This window comes from Oreochromis aureus, linkage group 7 (assembly GCF_013358895.1).
Source record: "Oreochromis aureus strain Israel breed Guangdong linkage group 7, ZZ_aureus, whole genome shotgun sequence".
NCBI classification, from domain to species: Eukaryota; Metazoa; Chordata; class Actinopteri; order Cichliformes; family Cichlidae; genus Oreochromis; species Oreochromis aureus.
The window spans coordinates 53,797,486-53,817,008 of NC_052948.1; the positions used below are offsets into that span (position 1 = coordinate 53,797,486).

The 19,523-nt window shown below is 38.1% G+C and overlaps 2 protein-coding genes across 5 annotated transcripts in view; one reads left to right on the plus strand and one right to left on the minus strand.

Moving 5' to 3' along the window:
* adamts6 (ADAM metallopeptidase with thrombospondin type 1 motif, 6) overlaps window positions 1-8,045 on the minus strand; it is a 72,179-nt gene extending 64,134 nt beyond the window's left edge. The window contains exons 1-7 of one of the 3 annotated variants that reach the window (XM_039614308.1): window positions 7,580-8,045; window positions 6,032-6,194; window positions 5,804-5,944; window positions 5,317-5,699; window positions 2,851-3,025; window positions 2,034-2,236; window positions 1,815-1,898 (exon numbers count right to left, since the gene is read on the minus strand). In XM_039614308.1, the coding sequence (XP_039470242.1) occupies window positions 1,815-1,898; window positions 2,034-2,236; window positions 2,851-3,025; window positions 5,317-5,699; window positions 5,804-5,903 (945 nt within the window). In that variant the 5' untranslated portion in view covers window positions 5,904-5,944; window positions 6,032-6,194; window positions 7,580-8,045. Of the gene's footprint in view, window positions 1-1,814; window positions 1,899-2,033; window positions 2,237-2,850; window positions 3,026-5,316; window positions 5,700-5,803; window positions 6,195-6,991; window positions 7,218-7,579 lie in introns of those variants that run through there. The other 2 variants (XM_039614307.1, XM_039614309.1) reach the window with 2 other exon arrangements.
* Window positions 8,046-12,614: 4,569 nt separating this feature from the next.
* LOC116315934 (placenta-specific gene 8 protein) lies at window positions 12,615-18,657 on the plus strand. Of its 2 annotated transcripts, none has more exons than XM_031734382.2 (4): window positions 12,615-12,761; window positions 15,992-16,097; window positions 16,621-16,745; window positions 18,185-18,657. In XM_031734382.2, the coding sequence occupies exons 2-4, from the start codon at window positions 16,013-16,015 to the stop codon at window positions 18,287-18,289; spliced, it is 315 nt and encodes a 104-aa protein (XP_031590242.1). In that variant the 5' UTR covers window positions 12,615-12,761; window positions 15,992-16,012; the 3' UTR covers window positions 18,290-18,657. The 2 variants fall into 2 exon arrangements, with proteins under 2 accessions (XP_031590242.1, XP_039470479.1); XM_039614545.1 differs by lacking the exon at window positions 12,615-12,761 and adding an exon at window positions 14,765-14,830.
* The last annotated feature ends 866 nt before the right edge of the window (window positions 18,658-19,523 follow it).

Below are 19,523 nucleotides of genomic sequence, written 5' to 3' on the forward strand. Positions count from 1 at the left end.
ATCTCTTCGTCACAAACACAGATGTCAAGTCATACCATCTTTCTTAATATTCCACTTTGGAAGGTTTTATACTACTTTTAATTAAAGGACTTTACAAGAGGTAACATGATGTTACATGATGTTTTTCCCATGTTGTGTTGTGGCCATAGACATTATAAAGGATGGATGCAGCTACCATGAACTCATCCATTGGTTTATTATGTCAAGATGAGCTATTTTGCCTTCATCGACTTGCTGTTTTAAAATGAGCAATGTGATCAGCAGAAGTAAAATTGCATCCTCGTTGGCCAATGACTTTTCAATCACAAGTCGTTAGCCAATGAGCATACTCTGGATAATCCTCCTTTCTGAAACACAGAATAAGCTAAATTTACAACTCAATGTTTTACTCAGCATGACTCAAAATGAGTGACTGAGCCCATATATACATCAACAAAGTTTTTAAGAAGGTCAAGTCCGAGGGCAGGTTTAACTTAGAATATTAAAAAAAACTTTTCAAAAAAACTTGAATGCAAGTTTTTTTGAAACCAGAGTTATTGCCCCCTTGTAATTGCTTAAAAGAATGGAGGTTCGATTTACGATTGATTAGCACCTAGGTTCTGCTGTTTATATGCAGATTAATTGATCATCAGCAAGTGTGAGCACCTCTATAGAGGCAATTGGCAGTTTGCTGGCCTGGAGCATTTTGTTGTATGTTAACATAACACCACAATCAGCCCAGTGGATATCCCAGCTAATTCACCCTAAAATCAGATTGTGCAATGCTCAGAGAAATTGTAAAAAACCCAAGAGCTACATTTCAGACTCTACAGGTCTCAGTCCTTTGGACAGATGAGCCCAAATCTGAGATGTTTGACCATAACGCACAATCCATCATTGGGTGTGAAACACAATGGAGATTTGACAGTGAAAAACTTTCTTTTCACATGACTTTATACCCAAAAACCTGGAGGCCTATTGCCTGCTGTCCAAAAAATAGCATGCATGCAAAACAAAAATGTAAAAAAAAAAAAAAAGCTCAAAACAAAAAAGGGCATTGAATTTATTGTCATGCGTTGACAGCTCTAAAGACTGAGCCAAAGTAGAACGATTATCTGGATGAATTATTGGAGGAGTACTGTTGGGGGATCAGAGGGATGTTAGAGGACCAGATTTTGCAGAAGACAGGGGTTTTCTCTTTGATTTAGGAGACAATGCAGTTGTAGTAAAGGTAAAACCATTTACAGCAGGAAGAAAAAGATGAGTCATAGAAGGAGCAGAGGACTTGCACTATTGGAAAACAGGGAGGAAAAGTAGCTAATGTAGAAGGACAACTGGGGACGTTTTAGTGGAGTTTGGTAAATGCTTCTACTTCCATGAACGCAAAGGGTAATTAAACTGTGCTGATGTCAGCTTACCCACCAAATAATTAGAAAACATTCTGCATACAATGTGAATTTTCATAATGACTGATATACTAGTGCTGCTTCATATAATTTAAAGTTTGATTCCACTTGACATCATTTTTGGAACTGATGCTACAAAAAGAGTTGCTCGACCCTTTCAGAAAAACAGATGGTAGGAAGACCCTCTGTTTCTCTCATCACACATACATGCACATGTATAGTACATGTACAAATGCTCAATAGAAGCTCCCTGAGGGAAGATACCTGAGCACAGCTTTCATGTGAAGTGGTGTCCATATGGTGAAGAGTCTTTCTACTCTCTACCCTTTCTACACAGAAGTTGCATTATACAGTTATACACTCAATACAGGTGAGGATATAGATACTAGAAGTAGTGGCTTAAAACAGAAAAAAGAGACTTTCTCTTACCTGATCTTCAGTCAGAACAATCAGCCGGGTCACAATAATGTTCACAACATTTCCTAGGCTGGCATCACGGTAAAGTTTGGCAACCTGACCTCCAGAAAAGAAGAAAAGACACAAAGTCAGACAACTGTGCCACACTACTCTGCCTGTCCACATATAACATGAGCAACAATGGAGAAATCATGAGTGTAGACTTGACCGAAAAAGTAGGCACAAACTTACAATATTCATTACGGACAGGATGTAGTGCTCAATGTCTTTGCGTCCGTGGTAACCGACCATCATTTTATCAGCAACCACAAGCGTCTCCACAAAGCGCTCAGTGCTGATGGATCGCTTCTGTCTGTGGGTGCTGTTTGACAGCTTGCTGTAGTTTGGGGGCGAAGGCGTGCTAAGCTGGCAAGGTGCACTGGTTTTAATGAGGTCTGTGAATGACAGGGAGACAAAGACAGGTAACAGTGAGGTAACAATCAGAAGCGTGACACATTATCTGTTTGAGAGAGAGCTGGTTTACGTGTGATAGGTGCAGATATGGAATCTGCCACTTTGAACCTAGCAGCTAAAGTCTTTGTTTTATGGCCCAGCAGATGCTCTGGGAAAAAGCTATAAGATGCTGCATGTCAGGGCATGCTGGCTTCCTGGTGATGACAGTCTTTGCTCTTTCTCATAAGACCCTGGCCGAATACCTAAATATCCACCTGGTTATTTTTGGTTCTAACTTAACGTATCTCACCAAACAGAGCATTGGTGAAACTGAGAATTTTCAATTCTCAAGATGATTATTGGTCCTATAAATAGAATTTGTTCTTCTGTAAAGTCTTCTTTATGCACTGAAGGGCGTTATATGAAAGCTGGAGCAAGACTTTCTGTCACAGGTTGAAAGGTGTCCAGGCAACTATAGCACACAAGAGGCCCGGTCATGTCTAACAGAACCTGGGCCTAGAACCAAACCAGCACTTCCTCTAACTTGCTATGTATAGTTATTCCTTTACGTCAGTTCCACCCACACAGAGTCCAACCCAGATGGAGGTTCACCAACCTGAAATGCCACAGCTGAACTCCTGGCTATGCTCTTGTGGTGAGGGAATGGCAGACATTTTATAAATAACATGCTGCTGTGCTTCTTCCAGGTTCCATTCACCAGAGGTGGTTGAGGATATGTTCTTTAAAGGCTCTATTAAATACTGTTCTTCCTCTGTTGTAATAACACCGTGCTTGTTGGGGAAGAAAATCAATGAAAAAAAAAGCAGGTTAAAAACAGGAAACATTGGTACTAAAAGTACAGTCTTAAGAAAAAGCACTGTATTTCATAATCATTTCATTAAAGGAGCAATCCTAGTTTAGACACTTGTTACTCTTGTCTGTGCTCAGACAGGCGGACATGAAGGAAACTCAGGCATCCTTTGTTTCAACAGGTGAACATTTTCAAAATCTGCTTTTATGAATATATATGAAGAAAAAGCACAAACATTCAAGCTATATTGGAGTTATTGGTGAGTTCTGAAATCCAAGGGAGATAGTTTGAACCAAGCAGCCATCTCTGAAGGGAAAACTCAACTAAATGCCAAAACTGCTTTTCCTCTAATGACCACTTGAGGCTGGCTCAAAACGTGAAATGCATAAAATGGTTTGGTTTTGTGAATCGTTTCCCCACCATAATGAGTCTATGGTGGGACATTTTGTAGTATAAAATAATCACTCTTGGTAATGGAATTAGGGGCATGGCCACCTTAATTGACAAGTGTCTCAGCCTAGGTTGCTATATCCAGTCACTCTTTTGTAGGCCTTACTTCTTTTAAGAGAAGTCACTGAATTGGACCTTTGGAGGTTCTGTGTTGGTGGCTTCTGGGAAATTTTAATATTTAATGATATTGTAATTATCTGATAAACAATAAAGCTTGCTGTGAGGTGCACACTGTCCAAGACGTTTGGGCTTCAGTTATGAATGGAGATAGATAATCAAGCTAGCTAGCATTAGCTCATAACTTGGACCTTCACCCAGTCATCCAAATATGGTCGTTTCTGACTACAAAGAACGAACACAGCAGCTAAAACGCCAACACTGAAGCTTGACACTGATGTCATAGTGCCTGATTCCATCTTTTATTTACAGTGGACAATTTGAACACAATGATTATTGGTAGCCATATCACAACTAAAGCCTACACACCTCCAACAGCCCTATTATTTTCTACTTCTGGCTGATGGATTGTCATAATGACATCATAACAAAGTCACCTCAGTTTGAATCTGGATAGCAGGTGTTCCAAACCCTGATTTTTAAAGTCTGAAAATACTGGGCACTTGTCAGGTGGGGAACATGTGAGAAAAGATTTTGCTTTGTAGCAAGTTGTAAAAAAGTACAACCCAGAATTTGGGCGGCTAATAAAAAAAACAAAAAAAAAACAAGATAGTCATTTTGGAGTGTCCCTTTAAACAACTAATACATCCCCTTATGTGACCTCTTGCTTCTCATTAGGGACATGTTTTCACATATACAATGCATTAGTCACTAATCTGCAGTAAAATTTAAGAACCCCAAACAATCTGTTACATCCAGACCAGCATTAAAACATTCTTCTCCCCCTGTCAATGCCCCCTCTGGTGCATAAACTAGGAGAAGTCCTTCAGAGTGGGTTTATAGGAAACACTGGCTTGGCTCTGTAAAACCCACAATAAAAGCAATTAACCACATATCACACTAGCCTACAGAAACATTTTCGATGTAGGGTTTTAATAGTGTGTGATGTCAAGATCTCAAAATGTCCAGACAGCTGATTACATTAAAGTACAGACACAGTTTTGTCCATTTTTGGTGATGTAAGAAAAAAAGGGCAAACACTAATTCAATTTATGATACTCAGTACTATGTCTTGCCAACACATTTGGCTAAACGTTTCCCCCACATGATTACATTTGCCAATAAGAAGCAGGGCCTTTTTTTTAACTTCTTTAGAGTTACTCTCGAGCATGGAGGGATAACAGCTTTTAAAATTTGGTCCAATTCCTTGATTAGTTAAGAGGTACTGAACAGTCACACAGTCTGTGGACAAAAGCCTCAGGAATAAAAGCTTAGACAGGATAATTAGATGCCTTATTAGAGCTGCTCAGTTTTGTTTTAGAACTGAAACCTGCACATTTATAGGCATATCATTTAAAGATCACACAAGGATCTGCTTAAGAAATGTGATCTCAACTACTCAAGTGTGACATCCAGCGCACAAGTGGGAAGAAAAGCACTGATGGTTATCACTATCAGATCACTGAGATGATGTGATTTTTCTACATAAACATCAAGTCACTCCAAGCTGCCTGCAGGCTCAGTGCGCCATGCGGAAAAAAAAGCCAAGATTCTCTTAAGCAAACTGCAATAATCTTGTGATAATATTCTGTCGAATCTACCAAAAGACTGGCTGCAGCGACAGAACCACAACCTAGCTATATCTGACATAAACATGAGGGGTTTTTCGTAAGAGCTGTGAACCTTGTAGCACTTTGTACTCACCAGGCCTTTGCAGTTGCTGAGTGCCACTCTAGTTGTACTGTGCTGATTTTGCAAGAATCCAATATAGTGACAGTTATCTACCATATTATGCCGCCACTCCAGCCCTTCTTTACCCCAGTACTCCACTGTAAAATGTTTTGACACCAAGTGGGGGTTGAGAGTCAGGTTTAAGTGAAAGTGCTTTCCATAGGCTGACAGTCTGTAGAACAGTCGGGGCTCCAGTGGGTCTAACGCGGGCTGGGCTCCCATCATCGGATCCACCGCCCCCCGTCTCCGTCGGCCTGGCCGGTGGTGCTTCACAGTGTAGCTCAGGAACTCTCCATTCTCATCCACCTGCACCGGGACAGTCAACTGGTAGTGCTGCAGGTAGGACAGGAACTCCTCTTTTACCGGGAAAAGAAGAGAATGGAAAAGAAATGAAAAGATGTTGTGAAAATAAGCTGTTGAGTACAGCAGAATTTTTTTTGTCCATGTGTCACCACCATACCTTGGGAGTTGTGTGAGAGTTTGTTGAAACTTTGAAATTCAGAAGCAGTCATCACCACCAGGCTCAGTGTCCAAGTCAGCGTCTTCCACAAAATTTCCATAATTCAGGGAAAGATGTGACATGGGGTAGGGGTAGAGGGTGCTACAAATGGGTTAAAAGGACATAATGGGTCTGATGGCAGACCACAACAAGTCCATGGTGCGCCTCCTTCACTTAAAATGCTCTCACCGTGCTTGAAGGCTCATCCAGGTCTCAGATTTCTCCTGAAGATGAGCACTCCCACATCTCACCAGCCTCTGAATTCATGTCAGCAGCTCATAAAAAACACTGTAATCCATCAGACGCAAACAGGAAGCTCTGTATCTTTGTCTTGACCAATCCATCTGCACTGCTGTGGAGGAAATTAAGCAACGATTACCCAACAATAGCCCACTCTGTTAGCTGATTTATTGGTTGTCGGGTGCTAGATCAATTGGTTATTGACTGTTCTAAAACTTTGTACTTGTTACAATTTAATATCTGCATTTTTGACAGCTAGTTGGAGCCATTTTTAAGACCACTGGAGATTTTCATCTAATATAATCTGAGTATTCTTTTTTTATATTTTTCAGTCAAAACGATGATATATATATATATTATATTTAAAAAAAAAAAGTGAATACTTTCATAGTGGCCAATCTGATTGGTCCAAGTTAATCATTTTGCCGACAAAGTGTCACAAAATTGTGGGAAAACTACCCAAAGCTATATCTGACCAACAAAAACCACAAAGATCTTAAGCTTATAGTGACGTACTGTAGACCAACACCAAGCATTAGAACTATAATCTCACAGTTCTGTTGTAGGAACAGAGGAAAAGTTCGCTCTCATTCTTTTGTTTTGCTTATACTGAGCAACTAACTATAGCAGGCTTGATGGCAAGCTTTGACTCCATCTGTAGTTTGTAATCAATGAATGAAAAAGTAAGGCAACGCTGAACACCCCATGTTACAGATTTCCACGAGGAGCACTGGTGTCGGTTCCATTTGTGCCAGTACCTCTTTAAATACACGAATGACCGTTTAATGGCTGATACGCCGTGACAAAAACGTGGCAATACAATACAAATGACGTGTAAAACCCGCGCTGGAACGGACGCATACATGTCAGCTGTGCAAGCTGATATTTCTGCAGATTAGTTTTACTCACTGACGCGCTTGAAGGCAGCATGTGCAAACTACAAACTGCTGCACACAAAGGGGATCCAGGTGACACAGCAGTGACGATCCCGAGGAAGAGACCGGACTCCAAACGCGGGTGGTAGCCTTTTTGGAAAGGAGGGCTTTTCGCAAATGTTTCTTTAGCTGTAGCGCTCCTGCGGTCCAGACAGACAGACAACGCTACCTACTTGGCCACTCTGACCCAGACAGTTGGCAGCCAGCCCGCATGCATTACACCGGTACCGCAAACGCAACCCTCATGGAGCGTCTGCAAGTCAAAATAGACCGCAGCTTTTGTTGCTCAGGAGAAGTTTGGTTGGTTTGTTTTCAGCAGCCGGATAGGCAAACTTTTGCAGATGTGGACCTGTAACGCTGCGAACTTACTGTGCGTAAATGCTGCCTAAAGTACGCCTTTTCCACGCAACGACCCCCCCTTTAAACTCTCCCTCTTAGTGGTAAAATAGCTATTCTATCATTCGAAATGTTCACACGAATCATCTCCGATTATTTTAAAGAGAAAAATTAGAAAAAACATATAGTCTTATTCTCTTGACAGAGGAGATTTGAGCCCATTTACCATGTTCATCTTCATTGTCAGCTCCAGTCCGAGAGTGCAGACAGAGCCCAGGACCAAATCACTTCTGCAGCTCTCAAGTTCCGCACACAGACCTCCTTTGCTCTCCTCTTTTCATCTCCTTTTGAACTCTGCCATCCTGTGAAGCCTCACTGAGATTCTCCCCTTCAGCCCAGACACCCGAGCAGCAGCAGCAGCGGTGGTATCCCAGCCCCAGACTCTGTCTCTCACACACAAAAAAGCAGCTTTTCCAAGTTTTGGATTTCCTTCCGCAGAAGGTTTTATATGTTCAGTCTATCCTTATAATCTAAAGTTTGTGTTCATGGTGGTCGCTCTTAAAACCTTAAATATGTTTTTTAAAAAAAGTTTAGAGAAACTGTGCATCCATGCAAACACCAGAAAAAGTTGGCTTACAATTCTGGAGCTGCTCCTCCTCACTACTACACTGCAGAGAAACCGGGTATGTCCCAGCTCCGGACAGCTTGAAATTAGCAGGCTTTTTTTTTTCTTTCTTTTTTTTTGAAGGGGGGGTGACGTCAGTGCAGATGTGCCTCTCTTCCATCCCATCAGTGTGCGCATGTCTATCACTGAAACAGCGAACTTAAAGAGCCGCCTTCAATTTCCACAAGTTAAAGTCACCTGTTTTATTAACCAGCTGTGTTCCACTACATTACTTCACAGCTATAGCTAGCTGTCAGACAAAGCACACAAAATTATCCTTAAAGATCAAACGTGTGGAGGACAACCCATTTTAAAGTATTCTGTTCATTATTAACTGAATACTTAATGTTTTCATTATGAACTTCAGGTAAGAGGATACAGAATTATGAATCAAACTTTCACACAGGAAGAGTCAACCCTGCAATTGTCGTAGAAAAACCAAGCACATGCATATATATTTCCATGTTATTGTAAACCAAAACCTCTTTGAAATACTTTTTACTCCAGTAGATTTAGTTTGACACCCCTGTCCGATTATGATATTACATCAAACACTCATGATAATATGATAAATTACAGACAGCATATTTTTAGAGGACCAGTGGGGCTCTTTGGGGCAAGAAGCCAAAGTATTCACTTACTTTCTTTAAGTAAAAACAATTCAACAATTCAATTCATTGATAGCTCATAATTCAAAAACAATGAATACACACACAAGTTAGTAACTGAAATTTCAAAAGTTTTCAAAACCAGAGATGTGGAAAGTACTTAAAACTTGAAGTACGTGTTGTTGTTGTTTTGTTTGATAGTGTCACATGAAAACATAAATTATGTGTTTATATAAATATGACATTTTATTCAAATTTAAATTAGCAGATCCCAGTCTGACTGACTTGACCAGGGGGTTAAAATCTTTGTTTAAAAAACTGGAAGTACTGACATAGTAGTGCCTTAAAACGACACTTTACTAAATGTACTATCTGACATTGTCAAGTAATACTTTGGCAAAAGGGTATTCTGACATTCATTTGGCATTAACTTTGAACAAAAAATTAATCAAATAAACACGATTCTCTGGCTTTGCCTGTGTTAACCCTGTAGTTTCCTGTGTATTCCTCCTCAGATTACACTCACCAGTTTGTAAGACATCATAGAATTTAATGTCTGAATCAGAGGATGTGGTCTGTTTGGTATTTTTTTAGGGTCTTCTGTGCAGGTTAATAGTATCCTGTGAGCTTTGTTGTAATTACGACCACGTCTATCTTTAGCCTGTCGGAAACTGAAAATCATGCCTCTTCCAGAGTTTCAGTTACAGCTGCTCATTATGTACGAGCATGTATCATTACAGTCAGGTCGTCATTACTTGCCCTCATTCGCAGATGGAGTCGGTGTTATTCTGTTTTTTGGGGAGTAGCGCCATCGTGTGTTAAAAAGACCAAGGCAGGTTGGAAAGTGTAAACTGAAAGACATTCATGCCTGCGTGGACCTGTCAGTGCCTTACTTCAGGTAGATTACGTCGTGGAATTTAATCGCAAATAATTTATTTTTTGCTAAACTATTTAACTATTTATGCACACACTGTTTGACAGTCTGAACCCCCTGATTATGCTATAGATTTGTTGTCAGTTGACCAAAAGTATTTGTGGAGTATACCATCACCGTTTTCAATATATGTGTTTATTAAAGTATTACACATTTGCATAGAATGCAGTGAGACATGGCCCTGCCATTGTTGTTTTATTTCCTATGTCCACACTTACACTACACTTGTTATAGAGTCGGCTGTTTTTATTTTGTGTTTTTCTTTTTCTTTTAGGAATCTGGTTAAAAAATATATCAGTCCACTTAAAATGTTATAATTTTCTTTGACTTGGCAGTCTTCACAGGGATTTTTCTCCCTGAAGTTTTAAAGCTTGCGCCTATATTTTTCAAGAGAGAAGATGGAAATTATAAAATCAGTTCACCTTGACAGTAAGTTTCCGTTTTCTACTACACTTTATTGTATTGCCTGCTGCCACTTAGATGCACTGGATACTTAGTTAGGTACACTTCAATTGGACCCTTTTTTAATATTCAGAATTGCCTTAATTCTTCAAGGCAGATTCAACAAGCTTGTGAGCAATGGAAACATTCCTCAGACATTTTGCGCCACACTGACATAATATCATCACACAGTTGCTGTAGATTTGTCCATCCATGATTCAAATCTTTGGTTTCACCACATCCAAAAGGTGCTTCATTGGACTGAGGTCTGATGACTGTGGAGGACATTCAACCACAGTCATTGTCACGGTCAAGAAACCATTTTGAGATGAACTGAGCTTTGTGACATGGCATACACATGGCATTACAGTGTTGGAAAGTAACTGTTGAAAGATGGGTATACTGTGGTCATAAAAGGATGGGCGTGGTCAGCAACACTATTCAGGTAGGCTGTGGGGTTAAAACCATCCTTGGTATCAACAAGTCTACTAAGAAAATTTCCCTCACAACTTCACATCACCACAAGTATGATCTAGTACAAGTTTGGATGGATCCATGTTTTTACATTGTTTACACCAAATTCTGGCCCAACCGTCCTAATGTACAAATAAAGACTCATCATACCAGGCAATCTTTTTCTAATCTTGCATTGTCTCAGACCATACAAATTGCAGCCTCAGCCTTATCTTAGCTGACAGGACCTGGTGTGGTCATCTGCTGCAGTAGCCCAACATGTTCAACATGTTGTGTGTTCAGAGATGCCCTTCTGCATACCTTGGTTGTAACAAATGGTTATTTGAATTACTGTCGCCTTCCTATCAGGTTGAAGCAGTCTGGCCACTCCTCCTCTGATTGCTGATATCAGAACGGCATTTTCACTCACAGAACTGCAGCTCACTGGATATTTGCATATTTCCGTAACATGCTCCGTAAACCCTAGATATGGCTATGAAGAAAACCTTACTAGATCAGCAGTTTCTGAGCTAGACCAGCCAGTCTGTCTTGAATTACATGCCACATGCAAAGTCACCCTTAAATCACTTTCTTTCTGATTCTGACACTTGCTTTGAATTGTCCTTTCTCATCATGGGGAGCAAAAAAACAGGAAACAATCACATCAATTTAACCTAATCCAGCATATTTTTTATGCTTTATTAGTCATATTTGTGTGGTTACACATTTGAAATGACTGGTTATTGAATGGGAAAAGCATATACTCAGAAAGGGTTTGCAATGTGTTTTGTGGGTAGGGCTGAAGGGCTTTTTATTGGCTTTGCATATATATTTGATTCTGCTACTTCATCTGTATCTTGCAGTTTATTTCCAGTTTACACCTTATTTAATACTGTGTGCATACCTGCCCAGGGACTGCAAGTGAAAATGAGCTAGTAGCTAAATCTGTTGCAATGCCTCTATTCTCATTTGAGACCAGTGATTTTGTGGCACACTAAAGCTCATACAACTAAACCAAGTGAGTTAATTTTTAATATATTTAATGCATTATAAAAAAAAATAGCATCTGCCACCAGCTTGATATAGTTCAACAGTTCAAGGCCTACTTTGTTTTATATATACATATACTACCTGTGGCACTCAAGCTACTGAATACTATTTGTCGCTCTGTCCAAAGATTTATTACACTTATTATAAAACTCATCATTTTCAGCAGTGTGTTGAGGTTAGGCAACTCTTTTTTTCTGAAAGGTGAGGTAAACACTTTCTATTTTATGTGTTTATTCATAAGGCAACTTTTTAACCCATGTACATGTCTTCGTGTCACTGGATCTTATCAGACATGCTCAAGTGCTGGCTTTTTGTTCACTTGGAGTCTGGCAAAACCTTTTTATCTTCATAGTAATAAAAAAAATGTATCTTGTATCTTTACTTACAACTGTTCTTGTCCTAGCAGAATAATTAGCTTCAAAAGTTAATTGACTTCAGCCCTTTTTCTAGTTATTTAGGTGTTTCAGGAATGTTACCTAGTGCCCAATAAAAATGTCGTGACCACTACTGACCTTTGTTCAGTGTTGTTAAGTAATGAAAAACATTCTTTTTCTGCATGAATAATCAGTTCCTGCCCACCATAAACTATAGTTTATGGTGGGCAGGAACTGATAGATTCAATGTCGTCTTGCTAGCTGGGTACCCTGCCCAGGTTGCACCCTACCTTTCCCCCCATGACAAATGAGATATGCTTTAGTCACACCACCAATCCCTCATTACCTCGAACTTGAAAAGCATTACCGGAAATGGATGGAAATTAAAATATGGCTAAACACCTGAGAGACCACATCCAAAAACATTTTCTCCACCCTATATTTTTATTCACAACTCCAAATATGAATGTAGTAAGAGTGAAACGTGAACATTTTCAACATTTATTTCTTTGACAAAATTTTAACTCTATCCACAAAAAAGTTGTATCCAAAGCCTATTGACACAGTCCAAATGCGAGTACACCATTATTAAGGTTTGTTCAAAGAGAAACAGAAAAGCAAATTCCTTAAGGATAGAAAAATAAAAGGTAAAAGGTCATTTAGAGTATTTATCCCAACCAGAGACCATGAGTAAACCATTCCATGCAGCGCCTCTGATCGCAAACAGAAAAAAATAAAAAATAAAATTACTCAAAAAACTGACGAATGGGAAGAGAGCTGTTTGAACTTCTTATTGTCATTTTTTTTTTTCAAACATTTGCTGGAAGCAGCAAGGGTTAGAAGATCATTTTTCCAGAAAAGAGCTTGCTTTAGCTCAACAAAAGGCTTGTATAAATCATTTTCACTTCTATATAAGTTGATTTGCTTGCAAAAACGTTGTATTTTGTTATACATTAGTTATTATCAACAGTATTGCCTATCGGTGCTATTATCAACAGAAGGATGTTAGCTAACAGTGGTTAGCTAATAATGGTTAGCTAATACTCGAATACTTTTAGCAATATTCTTTTCTTAATATTGTTTATGTTAAACAGTTTAAATGTTTGGGTTTTTTTGTTAAATATCAATAAAATATAAAATGAAACTACAGAAATTTCATAAGCACCCCAAGAGATCATGGCGAATTTAAAGAGGAAACTAGCATTTGCATGGGTGTGGGTGCAAAAAATCTTCTTTAATAGTATTTCATTACTTTTATTTTTAAAAGCTTTTTTTTTTTAATTCTGTCTCTCTTTTAAGTTTCAAAATTTTGGTCTGAATTTGGCTCTTTTTTGAGTTGGTGAATCTGTTTGCAACTGTACAAACAGTAAGCTCAACCAAGTTAGCCAAATTAAACAGTTAAAAGTATAAGATATTCTTCTGCCTCCTAACACAAATGACTCACTAGGGAGAAGTGAACCTCTTAGAGGTGTCTGCTGACACCGTTTCTGTTTTGCAGTGGGCATAAAATTTACCTAGTGAATATATGAACATTAATTTAAAAGACAACCAAAAACATTTAGGTTCATAGATGCATATGAAACTACCTAATTCTTGGTTGGACTGAAACTTTTCTGACACTGACGCCACTGGATATGCATGTGTCTGCAGTGATGTGTGTTGGAAGCATACACAGGATTTTTTTTTTTTTTTTGATTAATCAAACATCTGCTTATGTGTATGCAGTGCTTTGTGAGGTTGGGAGATGTCAGCACATTGCATTCATCTCCCTGTTTGTTCAGCTAGTATGAGTATTAAAAATAGTGCATAAAAGAGTTCTGTTTTGTTTCGTTAGATTTTTCCCCCATTAACAGCGGTAACAAGGACAATAAACAGACTAAACTAATATTACTGAATGCATATACAGTATAAGTACTGTAAATGAAAATACAACAACATTCCTCCAAATCCTTTACACAGACTTTCTAATTTCAAAATAAATAAGTGGCAACTGTGCAGCCTAATCTAAGATTAGCTCTGGGGATTTTCCTGTTTCCCTCTGGATACTTGAGAAATAAAATGCACACATTTAAAAATAAAAATAAAAATATGTTTTTATCACAGTCTTTTGACTGAAAGCCAAAACCCTCTTAGGTGGGAGCCAACATTTTTTTACGTTTTCATGACGTTTTCATTATTGGCTTTTGAAATCTAAAAATTAAAAAAAAAAAAAAAAGGCTGCTAAACAAAAGAATAATTAAAGTATAAAGTAGCATATGGTTTGAATACTCAGGAAGAGTACAAATATAATTCTGCAGAGGTGTACCAAAGCAAAGTACAACTAATATACACTACTATGTGTTGTTTACTCTTTAGTTGGTGAGCTTAACAACATTCATATGATGTATTGTTAACACAGAAATAGAGGTCAGGTGAGATAAAGTTTTTATTCCGTGCATTAAATATCTGCATGTTTATTACTGTTATCCGGCCAACGATACAGCTACTGTTAAAAGGCTACTGGAGAAAAGGTTATAAAAACAATGAAGCCCTTACTGGGTTAAACTTATTTTGATTCACAAATTATTCAAAAGATAATAGTAATACAGTTACAGAGCCTGTAAATATATTTTTCTGAATGATTTTTATGAAATGAAATTTTTTAAATGTTCATCCTGAAATTAAAAAAAAGAAAGAAAAAAATTACATTTTAAATTTCTTGTATGATCCATGTAGGACTTGTCCATTAATTTATAAAAATCAGTGATGAGAAGTTGACTTAACTACGCAGTGCAGTTAAGTTTTATGACCATAACCTGACGTAAAGATGTAGGGCTGTCTTGTGGCTGTTGTTATCTCGTCAGAGCAGCAAAGGTGATTGAGTCACCTGCTCTTATATGTTATAAAGACTCAAGCTGCTTCCTGGTGTGGACAATCCTTCTTGGTCAGAATCCTTCAACTGTCCAACCAACTGGTAAGATTAATCTCCTTACAACAAATTCACGAGGAATGAAAAAAGTAACTAGAAAAATTTGCATTTCTTGCGAAAATGCAGTGTGAATGCTGTGTAGCTAAAATATTCAGCTGAAGAAGCTAAAGTCAATATTCGAAAATTTGCTGAAATGTAATAACTTAGCAGAAACATACTAATTTAGCAAAAGTATTGGAAAAGCAAAACTGTCAGCTGAAAACAGCTGAACAAGCTGAAGTTATCTCAAAACTACTTGTTGTCCAACTGTGAAAAATTGGCAGAAAATTTAGAAAAGCAAGAAAGAACAGCCTGCAGATAAACTAAAGTAGCACAAAACTAACTAAGGTAAAACTGCATACCTAATTAAAAAACTGCATGGACACACACACAGTCACGCAGTCTAAATCAGTGTCTGCCTTCTATACAGTCATTGGTCTAAATCTGCTCAGTTTTAATCTACCAATCAGAGGCAGCTTGCGTATGCTTTCTCAGGCTTTTGATCAGAACAGACAAGGGTTCTTTGAGTGTTGACAATGTATAATTAAATGAATTATTAAAGATATATGACTTGTAAAGTACGGCAACTAAATAGATGAGAAAGGAAAACTACCTTGACTTGCTCTCAAACATTTTGTAACTCGGAAGCTATGTGGGCTATCAATTACATCCTTGCACCGTAGACTTCTGTCACATTTTCTGAATACAAATATAAAAACCATCGTTTTGATATATAATTTGTGTGGGAAGACTGAAAATCGAGCCAGTTAGAAGAATCTGTTCAGACATGAGGAACAGATTCAAAAAGCTAGAGTGGTACACTCTAGCTTAATTGCATAGCACCCATAGCAACGCGTGTATTTTCTAAAAAAAAAAAACATCACAAAAAGTTAAACAGGGATTTTATGAAAATGGTCAAGATGAAAAAGCTAAATTATAGTAATAGCCCAATAACTTGAGAGCATTTTAGAGTTTGAATGTTGTTTGAAGTATGTGTATGTGAAGTATGTGAAAGTAGCAAGGCCAAGAAATGTACGGAAGTACCTAGAATAATAAAGAAAAAAGAGAAACAGGAACCTAGGAACCAGTAGGAACACTACTGTATAGTGTTCCTCTTTCTCACATGCAGTAATCAAACAATAACTATAACCCTTTTTCATCCCACAGAGAGAAGATTTTAAAGTGATCATGGCTGTGGTCAACCAACCAGGCAAATATGAACCTTCTGAATTCCAGACAGGCATGTTAGATTGCTGTGATGACATTGGAATTTGTAAGTAACCCTCTTTACTGTTTCTGTAGCTCAAAATATGCACAAAGTTGAGACAGCATTTGCAGCAAGATATAATTGGATGCACTTTTTTTTTCAAACCTAAGAAAAGAACAGTTAAAGCAGATTTTAACTGCTTTAACACATACTTCTGTTCATACTGGCCTTTGTAATGCTCCATCTATCTATCTATCTATATGTTCATGTGGTGGAAACAAACCCTCAGTCCTTATTTTAAGTAAATATATTATGTTCAAATGTCTATCTGAATGTATAATTAGGTTTCAGGGCTGTCAAGGAACTGACAAGAAATGGATACCAAACCACTGAAACTTGGTTAAACTTGAATGCATTTTCTCGTGTAAAATAAGGACTGTGGATTTTTTTTCCCTCATCAGTTATATTAAAAATTAACTGGGAATGGATATTTTAATGGAATGTATGAAGAGCAGCTGCAGTTACAATAATAATAATAATGGATTTAAGTCGTAAGTGCTTCCTTTAACACACTTTCTCCCTGCCTTAGGCTGCTTTGGCTATTTTTGCTTCTGCTGCCTCGGCTGTTCCATTGCCAGTGACATGGGCGAGTGTTGCCTGTGTGGTCTGGGCATGCCCATCCGTAGCGTCTACAGGACCAAATATAACATCAAGGTAGGTTTTCAGTGGACAACAGGAACAGTAGCCAAGCTTTCTGCAGGATTCACCAATTTAAGTCTATTTGAGGCCTTTTTAGAACCAAAGAGGTGGTAATTTAATTACCTGTTTCACTGTGAGTGAAAACAGCCTATTTCGTGCTGTGTGTAACTAATAATTAAGTTGTTACCATCATGTTCCTCCTAAATTATAAAAAGAGAAAAACAGAAAATGCCAGAAAAAAAACAAACATGGATTTTAGAAAATTGATTTACAAAGAGAAAAACCTTTGTTTTAGTTGCCGTTGTTGAAGGATAAAAGTACTGGGACACCTACACATTACACCTACAGGAACATTAATGACTTCCTGTTCTATATCTATAGGCAATGATATGGCGTTGCTCCACCCTCTGCAGGAAGAACAGCTTCCGCTCTTTCGTAAGGCTTACTATAAGCTTTTGGTGTTTTTCTGAATTTTTGCCCACTCATGCAGATGAGCAATTGTGAGGTCAGGCAATGATTTTGAACAAAAGAACCTGGCTCACATCTCCAAGTTTAGAAATTATATCAGTGCTTCTCAGTTGCCACATGTTTTACTTTCCTCCTGTGTTGGACATCTCCTGTCAGAAGATCATTAGACTAACACATTTACAGGGATGCTGATTGTTGTGCAACAATGTACTCAGCAACTCTAGCTGTCGGAGTCAAATTGCTAAATGTCTGAAAATGATCATGTAAAAAGTATAAGTACTTTTAACATGTCACCCAAGATTAATCAAAATATATTAGAATATTAAGAGAAACAAAGGTTAAAAACAATAATGTGGTTCTGTCCAATGTGGGGGGTTTTCTTCCCTGCTCAAGCCATAATATTGCAACCCAGATTCATTTAGGTCATGGATGTCAAACTCACTGTACATTGTGGACCACAGACAGCTCACTTTTAACTTAAGACTGCTCTGTAATAGAAAATGTCCTATTTAAAAAAAATACTGTGGAAAAAACAGAGAAATTTCTAGCAGTGCATAGCAGTAAAAACAGGGTGGTTAGGGTTAACCCTGACCCTTTGGTGTTGTATAACGGCCATGTGGGAGGTCTTTATTAGCAGGAAAAGCTGTAAAACTTGTGAAAAAATAGTTAAAAGTCCAAAATTTATGCCAGATTGGAGTCTTCGCTGGTTCGATTTTGGCCCCTGGGTCCTGAGTTTGACGCTTCTGATTTAGGCTCAGAAGCAGCAAAGTCATATAATTTACTGCATAGAGAAATTTTCCATTGCCTGTATACTTATTCAACTTTCTCCTTGATTCAGACACAGCATGATAGCATGTGTACACTTACCAGTAATCCAGCCCTTGTTTTTCATATAAAGAAATTCTGGTCGTGTCATTAGCCTAACTCCCATCCCTTCACTGATGTTGAGGCTGCACCTTCTAAGAGTTAACTGTGTGTGTTTCCAGGGCTCCATGTGTAACGATTATATGGTGACCATGTGCTGCCCCCTCTGCACCACCTGCCAGCTGAAGAGAGATATCAACCGGCGCAAGGAGCAGGGCATTTTCTGAAAGAGTAACAGTCTTCTAAAAGCTCTAAAATGTATTTTAAAAAACATTAATGGCATTGATGTTCTGATGGAAAAGCCACTGTTATCTCTATGTACTCCAGATAAAGTGCTGGTGAAAGATTGACCCATCCCTTTCCAATAAAAATGTTGAATACTTTGAAAAGTATGGTGCACACCTCAGTGCTGTTTGTTGTAAAATAATTACCCTCCTGTGTATCAGCTGCCCTAGTCACAGGGAAAATTGCATTAACCTCTTCTAGTCAGTTAACCATTAGTCAGCTGCAGCACAGCATTTTTTTATCACTACTGTTCCTTCAGAATTTTCTGTTCTTTACTGTTTTAATAAAATTGTTTACATTTTGAACAGCGCTATTTTGTTTTTTTTATTCTTTTTTCCATCTATTGTTATGAATGTGTTTGTACACTTCATATCCAGTTTTATTTCTATTTGATTAAGTCTGCTGTTAGTGGAGCCTGTTCCAGACAACAGGTTCAACAAAGCAGAATAACCATGAACCATGAATCAAACAGTTAAGACTTGTTATACTAGCTGTATCTGGTAAAGCAGATCTTGATCATTTAGAAAATGTCAAACAAAATGTTGCTGTTTCAAGTAATTTCAGTCATATATTCACTCAAATATTTACATACAGTCATAGTAAAACAGAAGTATGTTAATAGAAACACTTTTAGCAGCAGTAACTTGAAGTAATTGTTTTCTGTATGACTTTATCACTCTCTCAAATTGTGGAGAAATTTGAGATAATTCTTTACAGTGTTGCTTCACTTCATTGAGCGTTGCTCTCTTAAGGTTCTACCACGGCTGCTATTTTAATTAGTTTGAGATGTGAACTTTCACTGGCACATTGCAACACCTTTTTTTTAGCCACTGTGTTGTAGATTCACTGTTGTGCTTGGAATCATTGTAGTGTCACGTGTTACATGGCTACCTTCGTCCAAGCTTTAGCTGTTGGACAGATGGCCTCACATTTGATTTTAGAATATGCTTGCATTTAAGAGTTCATGATCGGTATACTGATTGCAAGGTCCCTGGGTCCTTTGGCTGTAAAACAAGCCCAAATCATCATCTCTCCACCACTGTGCTTGACAGTTGGTTTGAAGTGTTTGTGCTACTATGCTGTGTTTGGTTTTTACCAAACATGGTGCTATGCATTATGGTCAGACATTTCTACTTTTTTCTCCTCTGTCCAAAAAACACTGTTCAAGAAGTCAGA

Coding starts and splice junctions, on each gene's coding strand:
- LOC116315934 (XM_031734382.2), top strand. CDS start 16,013: ATGGCTGTGGTCAACCAACCAGGCAAATATGAACCTTCTGAATTCCAG. Junction 16,098..16,620: donor CTGTGATGACATTGGAATTT/GTAAGTAACCCT, acceptor TCCCTGCCTTAG/GCTGCTTTGGCTATTTTTGC. Junction 16,746..18,184: donor GGACCAAATATAACATCAAG/GTAGGTTTTCAG, acceptor GTGTGTTTCCAG/GGCTCCATGTGTAACGATTA.